Source organism: Camelus dromedarius, chromosome X (assembly GCF_036321535.1).
Source record: "Camelus dromedarius isolate mCamDro1 chromosome X, mCamDro1.pat, whole genome shotgun sequence".
NCBI classification, from domain to species: Eukaryota; Metazoa; Chordata; class Mammalia; order Artiodactyla; family Camelidae; genus Camelus; species Camelus dromedarius.
The window spans coordinates 98,096,276-98,112,642 of NC_087472.1; the positions used below are offsets into that span (position 1 = coordinate 98,096,276).

General features: G+C 40.2%; 1 protein-coding gene across 1 annotated transcript in view; it reads right to left on the bottom strand.

The window, feature by feature from the left end:
* The window catches only part of PHEX (phosphate regulating endopeptidase X-linked), a 167,665-nt gene that overhangs the window by 87,241 nt on the left and 64,057 nt on the right, over positions 1–16,367 (bottom strand). The window contains exon 12 of the mRNA XM_010998806.3: positions 1,697–1,798. Within this exon, the coding sequence (XP_010997108.1) occupies positions 1,697–1,798 (102 nt within the window). The remainder of the gene's footprint in view (positions 1–1,696; positions 1,799–16,367) is intronic.

Below are 16,367 nucleotides of genomic sequence, written 5' to 3' on the forward strand. Positions count from 1 at the left end.
CATCTACCATCTGCAAAACTTCTCATCACAGTTCGTGTGCCCCTGCCTTCATCAGCTTGTGCCTTACATGACTTAAGACAGCTTTGACAGATTCTCAAGGAGGGAAAAAAATCAAACATACCCTTTGTCTTCCTCCAACACCCCCACCTCCCTACCACCCAAGTTCTTTCTTCACTATAAACACTGAACGGCCTTTTCGTGTCTATTGACAAAAATATCTATGACAATGTTTATCCACCTCGGGAGTATTAAAGCTCCAGAAAATATTTGTGCTAAACCTCTGCACATTCTTATTTCAACAAGACTAAGCATTCCCAGAATGTTACCCTCTTTTTTTTTTAATAGACTTTATTATTTAGAGTAGTTTTAGGTTCACAGCAAAGCTGAACAGAAAGTACAGTTCCTATATACCTCTGCTCCCACACATGCCAGCCTCCCCCATTATCAACATCCTCCCCCCGCCCAGAGTGGGACACTGGTTACAATCAAAGAAACTGCACTGACACATCATCACTATCCAGCGTCCATAGTTTACATCAGGGCTCACTCTTGGTGCTGCACATTCTATAGGTTTGGACAAATGTATAACGACATGTATCCACTATCATACAGAGAAGCCTCCCTGCTCTAAAACTCCTCTCCTTCTTCATTTCTTGACTATAACGCAAAAATTTCTGTGCTCAGCATGACTCAGTATGGTGGCTCTAAGCAGTGTTCCCAAGGCCTGTGTAGCGGTAAGAATCACTAAGGAGACTGGTTAAAATCACAGATGTTCAGACTGCACCCTCAATCCACTAAATCAGACCTTGCTAGGGAGGGGCCCAGAAAGCTATAGATCATCCAGGCACCCCAGGTGATTGCTATCATGAGAAAAAGTTTCAAAAATACCTCTCTAAAGAAGAAATACTCCGAAGTTCAGTCTCCCAGCGGCAGAGCAGCATCCGTTAAGAATACAGGAGGTGTTTCCTACCCAAGTGAGCTCCAGCTCCATCAGAATACCTAGGCTTCAAGATGGGTCCCACTCTATTTTTAAACAGCAAGGCTCCTGATACTTTTCTTACTTTCTTCCCTTATCCTGTTGCAGAGCACCAGAAAGTTTTACAGGGCCTAGTAAGTGTCCATTTCTATTAGGAAATATTTTTGGATTCCTACACAATGGTCTACTATTGGTCTACAGTTTAAAAGCATGCCGTTTGGATCATTTGTGCAAAGTGATGGTTTAGAAAGTAGATCTGCTTGGTTACAGGAAAGGATTTGCCCGAGGACATCAGCACACATCATGCAAGGAGCAGAAGGACACACAGCCAATATGGGTTTTTCTTCTGTGTGCCTTGAGGGCTCCTCTGCCAGCTGCTCCCCCTGGCTCCCCACCGCTCTGCATTCTGCCACAGCCAATGAAGGTTTACGGCAAAATTCGCTGGGCCACAAGCCATGTGGCTCTTACAGACGGCAATTAGGAGAGAAGGAAAGGCTCAATTACAAGGTGTTTGAAAATACAGTTTGAAAAAGTCAGATCTTGTTTTCTTTTACCTCCTGGTAATAAAATCTATGTATTCATCTCAAAACAGACACGGAACTCTGGGGTCATTCAGAGTCAACAGCTCAGTCAATATAAAAATCCACTACATGGTCAATGTGGAACATGAAAACCCATTATGTCAGAAGTCATACTATTTTCATCAAAAGGAATCCTTACCTTTTCTTTGGCTTTCCATTTTGTCCCTGCATCCATCCACTCATTTTCTTTCTCCAGCATGTCAACAAAGGCCCATCGAACACCCTCAATCAATTCCTCCATCTACAAGGAAATATGCAAAGAAGCAGGTCAAAACCAAAAAGCTCCAGACAGGTTTTCTAGGCCATAAGAAACAGTTCAGTGCTAAACACGGTGGGGAAAAGGCTCCTTTCAGCTTGATTCCATGCTCTGGCCACATTTCTTTTCCTGAGAAAATGCCTTTTTTCCCCCCATTGCTAGAAGGAAACTAACCATTTCTTTCCTTGAGAACAATTTGATGGCTCAGTTTTAAAAAGATTATATGGGGAAAAGAATTTGCCATAGGTTATGACTAATAACTTAACTGCAGATACTATATTAGCCCAGTCTCATCAAGGTTGCAACTAATTTTAATAGTTTACTAAGGGTTTGAGAAAAACAAGCCAAGGCATGGGCTGTGTACTTCAGACAAGTACTGCAGAAGAAAGTGAACAGTTGAAAAAGACACTGTTAACAGAGAAACAGGCAGGGAGAGCCAGCACCCTAAAGGACACTTTTCTGACACAAATCAGACTTAGCACAGGACCCCAGTTCTCTCCAAATTAGAGCCAGTGCTTAAATCAAATGCTTGGCTGTTCTCTGTCATCTTCCTCCTCTCATCTCTCCTCCCTGACAGCTCAGAAAAGTCTTCAGTTATTTCCAATCTAAAATGGTAGGTCGAAAGGGGCTGCAACAGAAAGGCTATCTTCTGAAAGACCTGTTTCAAAGTCTTCCAACAGTGAGACCACACCCACACTGATGACCTGTTTGCCCTGGCTTTTCTTCGAGCATACATGGGTCAGCAGAGAGGACTGGGGGAGTGGAGCTGTGTAGAGATGCTCACATTTAACTTCACAGGTCCACACGGAGCAGTCTGGGGAGGACCTGCCTGTCTAGGGGTGCAAATCCCTGGAAATGCCATTCTCCTGCACAGATGCTTCAGTTTTCCTAATAGGACACTAAAGAAAGAATAAAATATTAGGTTTGGCACCAAAATTAAGTTTTCCATTTGAGTTTATAGGATTGTAAATCCTTTTTTGGCATTAATTCTGGAAGGAAAGAAGTTTAGATGTTTCCTTGGTTCTAGAATGAACTGTCGGCAGAAGTTTTTTTTGTTTAATAAGTTTTCAGCTCTGTTTTCAGTTCAATAACAGTTGTAAGAGAGCTGTAAATCAGTGGGCTGGGTTCCATCATATGTAAATAAGAACAAACAGCAGATGGAAGGGGGAGGACTTCACAGTTATTTCTTCCCAACTTGGTAAAAATATTAAAAGAAAAGAAATCTGAACTTGGGATTGGGGCATGATAAAAACATGAGATGACAGAAGGGAAATCATTAAGTCACTGGCTCTTAACCCTGTCTGTACACTGGAGTCTTTGGGAGGAGCTTTAAACAAACCTGAGGCCTGAGCCTCAGGGTGCTGAATGACGTCACTGTTGCAATGTGAGGCCGGAGCACTAGGATTTTAAAGCCCCCCGGGTACTCTACTGCGCAGCCAGGATGAAGACTCACTGGGCTAAGGGAAGCCCTTATTTTACAGACAAGGAAATTAACAGCCAAGAGAGTCCACAATCTGTCCTAGCTCTTACAGGTATGGAGGGTCAGAGCCAGGACCTGATCACAAAGCTAAATGACAGTTGTGAGCTCAGAACTTCCAGGAGCAACAGAGGTGTTCCTCATAAATCAGAGGAAAATACTAAGAAAGTAGAAGAAAACCAAGAGATGCAGCAGTGACAATTTCAAACAGAAACCCCACAGAAGGAGGGTGCTAAACCAACCAGGAAATCTTCAGGGACTACATTTTTTGCCTGTGCAGCCACCAGCACCCATTAAGTCTTTATGACATCACTGTAGGGGAGCAAAATTTGCCACTCTAAAATATGTTTCTTTGGTATATCGTTTTAAGCTGATTATTTCCTGAGAAACAGCAGATATGGGAAGAGATCTGGGAACCAAGTAGGAGTCACTCTTTTATGAGAAACATCTATATCCGTGTCTCCCTCTCTGTACCCAGAAGAGGAAGATGACCAAATCTGGGGAAATTTATCAATGGGGAAGGCAGTGACCTGAATCTGCATCACAATCACCTTGCTTATTGTGCTTTTCCTGATAATCTCCCGTAGCTGATTCTCCTCCACCCCCAACATCCTCTGTTTTTAGCTGAAGATGGTATATAAGGTGAGGGCTCGGGTCATTTTGATGAGTTACTCAGTTTTCCCAGGTCTCTCCCACATACACATGTTATTAAACTTTGTATGGTTTTCTCCTGTTAATATGTTTCATGTCAATGTAACTCTGAGGCCAGACAGAAGAACTCACAGAAGGGCAGAGGGAAATTTCTTCCTCCCTGACATCATCATGCAGCAACACACATCAGCCAGCCCATCACCTTCACATAAAAAGAGAAACAGTATCTTCCCAAACAAGGGAGGAGCAATAGGAATGGAAACAAATGGGTGTGTTCATTAATTCACCAACCAAATCAACAGAACCAGGTGATTGATTTTATGTGGGGAGGTGAGGAATAGGAGGGAACAGTCAGATTCATTTTCAGGCTTCAGGCATAGGCAACTAGGTGGATACTGCCACCATTTTCTTTTTCTTTCCTTTGTTTTTATTTTGTTTTGTTTTTGTGTGGTTTTTTTTTTTTTTTTTTTGCATTTAAAAAAATTGAGGTATAACTGACATACATTATATTAGTTTCAGATGTACAACATGATTCGCTATTTGTATATATTATGAAATGATCGCAACAATATATCTAGTTAACATTCATCACCACATATAGTTACAGAAATCTTTTTCCCTTGTGATAACTTTTTAGATCTACTCTCTTAGCAACTTTCAAACATGCAATTCAGCATTATAAACCACAGTCACTGGGAGAGAAAGAGGGCTGAGGACAGAGGCCAGACCTCAGGGGGAAGTGGAGACATCAAGTCTAGATGACCCAGTCGAGGAGGGCTGTCTAGGAAAGAGAGAAAGCAAAGACAGGGCACAAGGGGATATAGGGTTAAGAGAGGGTTCTGAGGGTGTTGTGTTTGGGTTGTGTGCATCTGTTTGTTGCTGCTGCAGCTGTGGTTGTTGATCATGTGAGAGATTTTACCATATTTAAATATTGATGGACATTCAACAAGAAGACAACTTGCTTTAAAAAACATGAGCCAAAAACCTTAACAGACATATCACTGAAGAAGACCTACAGATGGCAAATAAACATGAAAAGATGCTCCATATCACATGTTATCAGGGAAATGCAAACTAAAACAATGAGATATCACTACACACCGATTAGAATGGCCAAAGTCCACAACACTGACAATACCAAGTGCTGACGAGGATGTGGGCCACTCACAGCTGGTGGGAATGCTAAACAGTAGAGCCATTTTAGAAGACAGTTTGGTAGCTTTGTTACAAAACTAAACATACTTTTACCATACAATCCAGCCATCACATTCTTTGGTGTAAGGATTATCTCAAGCTTTGGTGTAAGGATTATCTCAAGCTGATTATTTTCAAGAAACAGCACACAGGAAAAGCTCTGAAAACCAAGAGGTTACCCTCTTGGAAGAGATAACTGCATTTATAAGGGAAATTTGCACCCGTAAGGGTGTCTCCCTCTCTGTACCAGGAAGAGGAAGTTGACTAAATCTCTAGAAACTTATCAGTGGAGAAGTCAAAACTTAAATCTGTGTACAACCAGAACCCTTGTTTACTGTGCTTTTCCTGATAACCTCCCTTAACTGCTCCCCCACCCCCAAACATCTTCTTTGTCTTTTGCTGGAGATGGTATTTAAGGTGTTTGGGCCATTTTAGGAAGCTACTCAGTTTTCCTGGGTCTCTCTCATGTATACAGCAGATACACATGTTATTAAACTTGTTTTTCTCCTCTTATTTGTCTTTTTATTACAGGAAGGTCTCAGCTAAGAACCTAGAAGGGGAGAGGGAATTTTTTTTCCTCCTCCTACATTGCAAACCTAAAACTGCTCTAAAAAAAAATTAAGTCTTTAAAAAAAAAATAAAGTCTTTTGCAGGAAAGAAAAATTTTAAAAAAGGAAGAAAAACAATGGAAATGATCCAGTAAAGAGGAGGTGGTGAAAACACAGGAGAAAAAACAAAAGACACGTATGGTCCCTGAGAGGGCAAAGGGGGATGGGATTCAGGGAATATATGGAAGGATTCACCTGAGACATGAGACAGGATTATGAGAGGTGAGGATTATGAGAGGCGAGGAGCATAAAATGATGGACAGGAACGTAGAAGAATCTACAGATAAGACGGTGGAAAGGTGAGAGTCCTAGCAGAATGGCATGTCTTTTCTCTATGAAATAGGAGCAAGATCATCTGCTAAAAGGAAGGTCTCTCTAAAAAGTTCCATCTCCTCACACACAGCTATCTGCATCCTGGCAGCATGAACATGTGAAGGAAAAACGGGGCTGGTCTAACAAGATAACTCACAAATCTAAGTATTGGAATACTGATCTGAGTTCTGCTAGACTAACTTGTAAATCTAGGTTAATTAGTGTTGGTTTGCTGTTTATGTTTTTTGCTACCAGCTGGGTTTTCAAAGATACATATCTGGCTTTGGAATGTTGGTTTGCTGCCTCCCCGCCTCCACTTTTGTGATGACAATGCTGCTAAAGCTGTTCCATGCCTATTGGCCAAATACCCCAAGCTTGTACTTTACCCATAAAACCTCATGTGCACATCTTGAAGGTGCTCAGAGCTTTGGAGCAGAAGCCCCTCTGAGCCCACCGGCGTAATACATCTGAGTACTCCAACCCTCCGAGTGGTGCTTGTTTCTTGACTGGCCTGTCGTTTCTGTAACAAACATACTGGTAGGAAGAGGGGTATTCACAGATGAGGACAAAGAGGGCAATGAAAGGTTTCCTCTCAACACCCTATCCAAAATGTCACCATAATAGAAAGCCCCTAAAGAATATGTAAAAAGCTGAATATATCCAAGGAAAATATTTATATGAAGGAGTACAAAAGCTAATCTGCTTTCACAATGGTTGAAAATAAATTAGTTAATCAAATAAAACAAGCACTCTCCAAGCCAAAGAGATCTTGGCAAATGTGTATTTTGGAATTTGGGGATTTTCACGGTGAATCTTAAGGTCATTTTGCCTCTATTCTCTTTGGAGCATTTTTATGAAGTATGGATTATTATTAAAATAGGCTGAGTGCTTCCAGATACCTCTCCCTAAGTACCTTGGTTTCTTAGGACTCTCCTTGGCCATTCCTGGGTGATAACAATGGCTTTTTAATTCATTAACATTTTAATCATTTTGCATAGTTTTCAAAGCTCTCTGTCTGTACCTTGCTGATTGGCATTCCAAATGGAAATATAGTGACAAAAACATTTCAGCCTATTGCTGGGATGAAGAATGACTAACAGTTGATTCATATGCAGCTCCCTTCCTCCTCTTCCTTTCCTTCTTGCACCCTTCCCTCCCCTTACTGAGACAGGAGGAAAGGGGACAGGGCACAACCACTGAAGGAATGACACAGCCATTGAGGACAGGACAACTGTTTAGAACCAAGATGGTGGAGGATTCTACTTCCAGTAGACTTTGAGCCTCATGGCACACCCACAGGCGCCATGACAATTTCCAGACCAAAGGTCAAAAACTGGGCGGGGGCCTGATTCCTGGAACTCTCCACCCCTTCCCCCAAAATAGGTGGAATAATCCTCCTACTTGTTAGCAATATGAAATTACTGAGCCCATGAAAACTAACAACCCCACTCACGGTCGCTCTCGCTCTCTCTTGCCATCTGAGACTCTGTCTATGGAGTACATATCTCCCAGAATAAACTTGCTTTTACTTTACTATGCCTCGCTCTTGAATTCTTTCCTGTGCGACAAAACAAGAACTTATATTCTCCAACATCATTACCACCTCTAACTTCCCTAAACCTGCGCTTTGATAACTCAATCTTTTTGTGACCCTCTTACAGATGTAAAAATCGAAGCACAGTCAGCCCTCTGTATCTGCAGGTTCCACAACCATGGATTCAAACAAACACAAATTGAAAATATTTAGGGAAAAAAATTTCAGAAAGCTCCAAAAACCAGAACTCGAATTTGCAGCCTGCCAGCAACTATTGTTATAGCATTTGTATTGTACTAGATACTATAAGTAACACAGAGAGACGATTTAAAGTATATGGGAGGATATGTGTAGGTTATACACAAATATTACACCATTTTATATTAGGGACTTGAGCATCCACAGATTTTGGTATCCGCAGGGGGTCCTGGAATCAATCACCCGCGAATGCAGAGGGATGGCTGTAATCGCTCTCCTTTTTTCTTTCCCTGTGAGCCTCGGCTGGTCTCTGCCCTAGTCCTCTGAGGCACCACCACTCCCCATCCCAGGCCCCATCACAGATTTTCAGTTTTTTCTTTTTGCACATGTTACAGATTTATTGTATAACATTTTCTGTGAAATGGTACTGAACTACCTCAGGAGACTTTAAGAACAAGGGAAATCTCTGAAGGTGATTAATGTCATTACTTGGCATGTCAATGCAAATAAGAGAAATAATGATTTTAGTATGCTGGATCTAGAAGATAAATTACCGAACACTTCTGATTTTTATCTTCAGACTACTTTACACCATCACATAATAACATCACCTTCAGTCAAGTCATGTTCCCTGAGGCAGAAAAAGCCTGATATAATTTTTAAATAAGAAAAAAAGACAGAAATACTATTTCTTCACCAAAACTTGACCTAATGCCCCAACCAGCCAGCCTATAACATTAATAGAAATCACCTAAATTGGAAGTCATAAGGTGAAGTTATCCATAGAAAATATTTATTTAGAGTCAAAAATCAAAACATAACATATAAAAATTAACCCAAGTGTTATGGTAAAATTTGCCACATTCAGGATAAGAGTCCTCCAGGTAAAGCAGCATTTTGTTAAGCATCTACTTCTTTCAGATTTTACGAATCCACACTGAAAACAGAGCTCATTTGGTCAGCCTATGGGCAGTTGGTAATTGTTTTTCTCAATGTTATTTAAAAGTGGTTTTCCCTTTTCACTCTTTGCATCCAGGGTTTTGCCCATAGCATCCTACATCAGACACCAGACCCTGGTGAGTCCCAAATGCATATGCATACATCTGTTACCTTTCCAGCAAAGGTTTTTTTTAAAAAGAGATTCTTCTGAGTTAGTACATTAAAACTGTCTCAACTATTCCTCTTTTGACCCCTCTTTACCCCTTCTCCCCTCACTTAGACATCGGAACTTTGTGTTCTATACAAATGGATCAAGATGGGTTTATTAATGCATTTGAAGGGACATATGCCAATATTGCTTTGAGAATAAGTGAAACCAAGCTGGGCCTTGAAGGGCCTTCCTGGTGACAGACCCCTCTGTGTTCCCTGCTTCTTGTTTGAAGAAAAAGCTTTAGTCTCCCAGACCTTCCCCAAGTTCCAAACAGCAGACTCAAGCAGTTAATGATGAGAGAAATGAGGGAATGCATAAACAAAGGAAAATCAATCAAGCAAAAAGTAATGATAGTTTACGTAATAGTTCAGAAACAGAGTCACAGGACTCTTAGTTCCTGCTCAAGAGATATAAATAACAATCTGCCACATAACCTTGAGGTGGTTTATAGAAACCAAGACCCCACCAGATGGAAACCACTGACCACAAGCATGTAGACCCCAGACTATCTGGAACCAGAACACTGATGACTGAGATTCTTATAACATCACTGTTATCTCACCACCAACCAATCAGAAGAATGTCAATGAGCTGATCACACACTCTGCGACCCTCACTCCTAATGTTTCCTTTAAAACCTTTGTCCAAAATCCATCAAGGAGTATGGGTCTTGTGAGAATTACCTGCCTACTCTCTTTGCTTGGCACCCTGCAAATAAATGCTGTACTTTCATTCACCACAATCCAGCATCAGTAGACTGACTTTGCTGCACATCGGGGGAGCAAATTCAAGTTCAGTTCGATAACAGAAGAGGTCAGTTCACCTCACTGTCAGTTGTAGTTTCCTCCAAAGCTTTGTCTCTGGCAATAAAGAAATCCTACACGGCCAACTAAGATCCTACCTCATACCTATGAATCCAAAACACTTAAATCCACGCTTTCAGTCCCTTCTCTGAGTTCCTGTTAGTCTTATAATCAGAACAATATAGATGTGTGTTTAATTGCCATTATATTTATTTGGTCTCCCCAACAAATCCACAACCTGTGAGAACAGGAATCATGATTTAGATCAAATGAGATCATGGACATGTAAGCAAACTAAAAACTGTTGAAGGAGAGCAGAATTTGCCACCCCAAAACACACATTCTTGGCATGAGGATTATTTTACATTTTAGGCTGATTATTTTTAGGAAACAGCAGTCTAAGAGAAGCTCAGAAAATGAAAAAGTTGCCCTTTTATAAGGAGGATTTACATTTATAAGGGAAATCATCATTTGAAAGAGTATCTTCCTCTGTACTCTGAAGATGTCATGATTAAATCTCTAGATGCTCTTATCAACAGAGAAGGCAAGACTTAAATCTGTGTAACAACCATACCCTTGTTTACTATTCTTTGCCCAGTAATCTCCCATAACTGGCTTCCCTCCTCCACAACATCTTTTGACTCTTGAGATGGTATTTCAGAAGATGGCGTGGGCCATTTGGGGGAGTTAGGTAGTCCTCCCAGGTCTCACCCACGTATACAGGAAGTATACATGCTATAAAACGTCTGTTTCCTGATAATCCGTCTTTTTTTTTTTTCATTACAGAGGGGTCTCAGACAAGAACGTAGAAGGGTAAAGAGAAAAATGTTTCTTCCCCTACAGTGTTCTGCAAATTTTATGTTGTTAATTTTATGATTTCATATTTTTTTGTTATGATTTCATATCTTATACTGTTAGTTTTATGATTTCATATCTCACATGATACGACATTGCACATGATATGATTTCGTATCTCACATAATACATATATAGATGTGGGTATCTAGCAAAGAAGTAAAATTTAATCAAATATCATGTTAGTATACAACAGTTATTCCAGCAGTTATTCCAAATATAAACTTTAATGGAAATCAAATGACTCCGTAAGTTAGTCCAGTCCATCTGAGACTGATGATGACAATGTAGTACAGGACAGATAGTTAAGAATGGATTAAAAAACATATATACACACACACACACACGAGAGTGTGTGTATATCTGATAGAAATAGCTGTTGGCTGATAGAGTTCATAAAGAAAAAGAAAAAATCTTCAAGTTTAATTATGTGTATTAATCTTAAAATAATGTAATTTTAATGAAATTCTTAAAAGGCCTTATGTTGAAGAGATTTTTCTCCTTAATATATTCAGAAGTTATAAATAGTATCTTAATAAAACATAATATTAAAAAGTCTCCAATCTCCCCATTGGTCTAGAGCAGGACATGGCTCTTTAAGTTGTAACCACTTGATTAGTGAATGTGAGAAATGAAAATTATTATCAACAATTCATGTGACTAACTGAAGGAATAGGCTCTAATCTAGGGGAAGTTCCTAAAACTTTTCTTTCTGGCAACTGTCACTTTACTAGAAATACAGACATTAAATATATCAATGTACTAATAAATATTAACTGTCCACTGACTCATAATTTATACTGTAACTATTTATAAAAATGAGTTTGAATTGGTTCCTGATAAAAAATATAATAAAGGCATTGAATTAACAAGTAAAGAAGAGATCCATATTAAGGTTGGGAAAGTAGTAGAGTCAGAAAAACTAAGAATAGTTAGAAAATGCTGAGGTTTCTGGCAGCCACGTGAGCTATAAAACAAATCATATCAATTTGTCAGGATTAACAAACTTGCAAAGCTATTAAAAATGCTGGCAAAAGGGAAAAAAAAGAATATCAGGTTATTTTGGCCCCAGATATGCTATAAAGCTATGTGCTAGTCTGGTGGTGCAGGAGTTTAGCATGTCCTTTTACCAAAAAGCATAAGGCTAGGGTGGAGGTAATAAAAGTAAATCATATTTACTGGGTATGAACAGATAGACTGTGTTCTAATTTTATAACTCATATTTTTCTATTTCCTACTTTCCCACTCTGAGACGAAATGGATCAGAGAGTAGAATAATATTTCGAAATCAACCAGTCTCAAAAAAAAAAAAAAAAAAAAAGAAGTCAACCAATCTCACAATGGTCTAGTCCTTTGGCTATGGATAAACTCCCTCCAGCAAGGAATTCTGCTTGGTCACTTCCAAAACTCAGCTCTGTTGCAGGGTCCAAGTGCTTTCTTTCAGTTAATGAATTTCCAGTACAAGGTCTTCATGGCCCACAGGTCTGATCAGATCTGCTTGAAAAGACTGTGGCTGATAATATGTGACAAAGGCAACAGTGTCCAGCGTTACCCAGAGATGGAGATGACAAACAAGAACATTGGGCCAAATGTGTCATCACCGTGACAGCACAGTTGAGGACAAGGGTACAAGCAGTGTCCACACTTATTTCGAAAGAATTCCCAATGAGCTTTCTAAATTACTTGTTTTGCTGGATGTCATTTTACCAAAAGATGCTTAAAAAGAGCTGTCAGGATTGGGGTCTGATGACATCTGCTATAATAAGATTTAGCCCACATAGAGTTGTGAAACCTGGATCTGTTATAGAAATTATATTTGGCTCCTTGCGTAGTTTCATGAGACTCTCCTATGAGACAGATTTAGCATTAAATGATAGGGCAGGTTCTGGAACGTGGCCAGGGCACTAGCATTAAAAGGACCTTTATCCCAACCGGAAGCTACTGCACTGGGCACGTATGGAGGAGTAGACCAGCCAACCCCTCAGGCAGCTCCCTCACCCTCACTCTGTTGAAGATAAATTAGAAAGAAGAGATTGCAGTGCAGGAGAGCTGCCACAGTTCTTTGACGGTGTGAATTCTCCCCTCAGGATTAGCCTTGGGCACGGAACACAGCACTAACAGTAGCTGACATCCCCAGGCACGCATGGTGCTATGCCTTCTACATGGATTATCTCACGCAGGCCTCATCAGAAACTAGCCAGGTAGGCACTGTTTGTATCCCTATCTACAACTCACTGCAGCAGCGGCTTTAACTCTATACCCCCTTGCCTCTAGCCACGGCCTCTGCTGTGAGATCTTTAGCTAAATACGCAGAGTCTGCTTCCCCCTCTGTCGATCTGGACTGGCCGCGTGGCTTGGTTTGGACAACAGAATGCAGAAATGACATTATGCCAGTTCTGAGCCTGGGCCTCAGGAAGCCTCATGTGCCTCAGCAGGCTCACCTGCACATCTGCCATGGCAGGGAGAACGTGCCCAGGCTAGCCGGCTAATGGAGGTAAAGCACATGGAGCAGAGCCGAGTCATCCTGATCCCCTCTGCCGAAGCCAGCTAAAACCAGCCAACCCCCAGACATTCAAGAAGTCTAGCCAAGATAAGCAGAGCTGCCCAGGGGACAACCAAGTGACTCCAGATGCATCAGCCATAACTGCTGATTGGTGAAGGCCACTGAAGCTTTGAGAGTGGTACCCAGCATTACTACTGTAGCAGCAGAAACTCATGTATCATCAGACAGAGACACAAAGAGGGTAATTTGCCCAAACTGAGAAGAGTATAGCTGGGCTATGAGACGCTAACTCAAGCTTTCAGAAAATCAGATATAACTTCTCCATGAGGTCAATATTAAAGCCCTTTAAAACTCAAATCATTTGGTTTGCCTTAATTCAGACAGGTCTTCCGTAAAGACCCAGAGAAACTGATCCTGACATTATAGCTGATACCATTAACTAGGCAAACAGAAACAGGGACACTTGATAGCCGGGTAGAATACCCTTTCTTTGTAGGAGCTGTGTTGAAGGAAGCTTTATCTTTATCAGTACAATGGCTGGACTGAGAGCAACCCTTGAGAAGCAGCATCCTCAAGGAGTGAAGAACCCCTCAGTATAAGGGCATTGCTGTAATGCATGACACTGACTTTCATGTGACTTCTGCCACTAACGTTAGAGTTACATCTCATTTACTCAACCACTGAGAGAAACGGTGAGCAGGGGAATTGAAGAACTTGAATATTAATGGCAGTAAATCAATTCAATTATCTCAGCTAACTAATGAGGTGAACTCCTAGTGTAGGGAGGTTGCAAGTTCAAACTCCACCACTGCTATTGGACCCATGTGGGTACTTAAGTCTTTGGCACCAGCTGCAGCAGTATGGGGTGGGAGGAGAAAACTGTTATTAGGGTAAGAATTACTACCAGAATTGCTCATGCAGAGCACTCAGAGAATTGGAAGATACTGCAGGTCATCTATGGCATTACTTGGGGACATGAACAATGTCCTTACCACAAAGGGAAAAAGGAATAAGATGCTAGAGTGCAGGAGAAATCAGTGAATTGTTTTACACACTAAGTAAAGTTTTAATTTTTCATTTAATAAAGTCTAAATCTGAAGGATAATGAAAGATTCATTCCTCTTCAACTAAATTAACCTTCTGCATACAGAATGTTTTAATGTATAATAAGAGACAGGTGACTTTACCTTTGATTTGAGGGTTGAGAAAGAGTCTCTCTTTAACCAAACTTCAGTCCAGTTCCTTTGAGCCCTTCTCGACCAGGCCTCAACCTTGGCCCCATCCTGTCCTCGCCAGGTTTGCATGGCCCAGTTTTAGCAAGAATTCTGGTAAGTCAATTCAGAGAGAATTCCCTCCACCCTTGATATCTGAGCACCCTCCATGCCTGGTCAAATTCTTTATATCCCACCCGTGACATCTCAGCACCCTGGCCTGCCTTCAGCAAAAGTCGCCTGACCCCTGAAGGTTTCCTCGTAGTAATTTCCCACCCACTGGCCCTCTCACTCTGCTCATTGGCCATAAATCCCCAGCTGTCCTTGTCATATTCAGAGTTGAGCCCAATCTCTCTCCCCTACTTTGAAAGTCTTAACACCCTTTGCAATAGTTGTGAATAAAGTCTTCCTTATCATTTTAACAGGTATCAGAATAATGTTTTCTTTAACAGGAGCCTATAACAAAAACAGAAAATATGAGGGATTAGCAACAAAATGCCTATTGGCAGAGTTGAGATATATGAATAAAGATAAGTAATTTGGGGACAGGTCTAAAGTGAAATGAAATCATGTGGTTTAATAACTTAGCTCAGCCAAAATGTTCAAATGGGAACTCCAATTTCCTTAAATTTTCTAGAACTACAATTAAAGCACAAAGCATAAAGATTTTTTTTTCCCTTTTCATCATCAATACAAAAGAAAATCTTTCTTTGACACAGATGTTTACATCTGTGTCTGCCTTAGTAATTGAAAAAGGGTAAACATTTTTAAAAGATTGTTTTGATGAGAAATCCTACAGAGCCTTGGGTCACCATTCCAAACATCAGGGATCACTCCTCAGAATGATATATGTAGAAGATACTGGAAATTGAGCTCAGTGTATGGACTGAGTCAAAGATACACCTCAAATGTTGCTCTTAGATGCAATCTCTGATAATCAGCTTGCTTCTTATTGTTTCCCTCTTTCTTCTAAAAATTAAATGAACACAAAAAATGCAATGTCAGCTGGTTAAATGAATTAAGCTTTCACTCTATTTGTCTTTAAAATACTGACATACTAGAGGAAAAATCTATTCCAACTGTTCCTTACCTCTAAAATGCTAAGAAATAAGAAATATGTGCCTTTTATAAGATTGTAATACATGAATAAACAATTTCCTAATAAGAGCGAACTAACTGTAGGACAAGCACTAAGAAGTATCCTCATTATGACTGTTCTCATTCCAGTCATAAAAAATGGTGAAGACTCGAGTGTTTTTCTGAGAGAAGCAACGTAACAGAATACTGGCTTAAAGACAAATTATTTGGGTTTGAACTCCCACCTAAACCATTTTCAAGCTGTATGATGTTGGGGAATTAAACTCTGAGCCTCATTGTCCTTATCTGGAAAATGGGGGCAATAATAGCAATTGTATGGCCATTGTGAGGATTAAATGAGTTAATACACCAGAAGCACTTAGAATGAGTACTAGACAGTTATCTAAATCTCAATGAAAATTAGCTACTTTATTATCATCACCAGATTTCATGAACATAATATATCCATCATTGCGATCTTCACATGGACATGGATACCTATCTGGGGCATTTACTCTTACACTACAGATATAAACTATCATTAACAATAAAAAGGAAATGGAAGAGAAAAATAATAAGTAACAACTTTAGGCATCCCTGCCCACACACACATACCTCTAAATCCCCTCTCCTGTCATTTAGGTCATGAGCCTACAGATCAGGATTTGTCACAGTAGAACGAGAGCATCATCTCTGTTTATAGTGACAATCCAGTGTGAATTCTGAGAGTTCCACTTTCATATCTTGTATATAACTTTCCACAAAAGCAACTTGTTAAATGTTCAGTTAATATGCTGTGTTTTTTAAATATGTATTATCTTTTCTAAATAAGATTTTAAAATCAAAGAAGTTCTCTGACAGACAAGGTCCTGATTTTTGGTTCTGAGAACTGCGAGAAAATGCTAGTATAAAAGGCACAAAATGGTATCCCAAGGACATATTTAGTTTGGCTTCCAAAGTACTGACCAAGATTTAAAATGT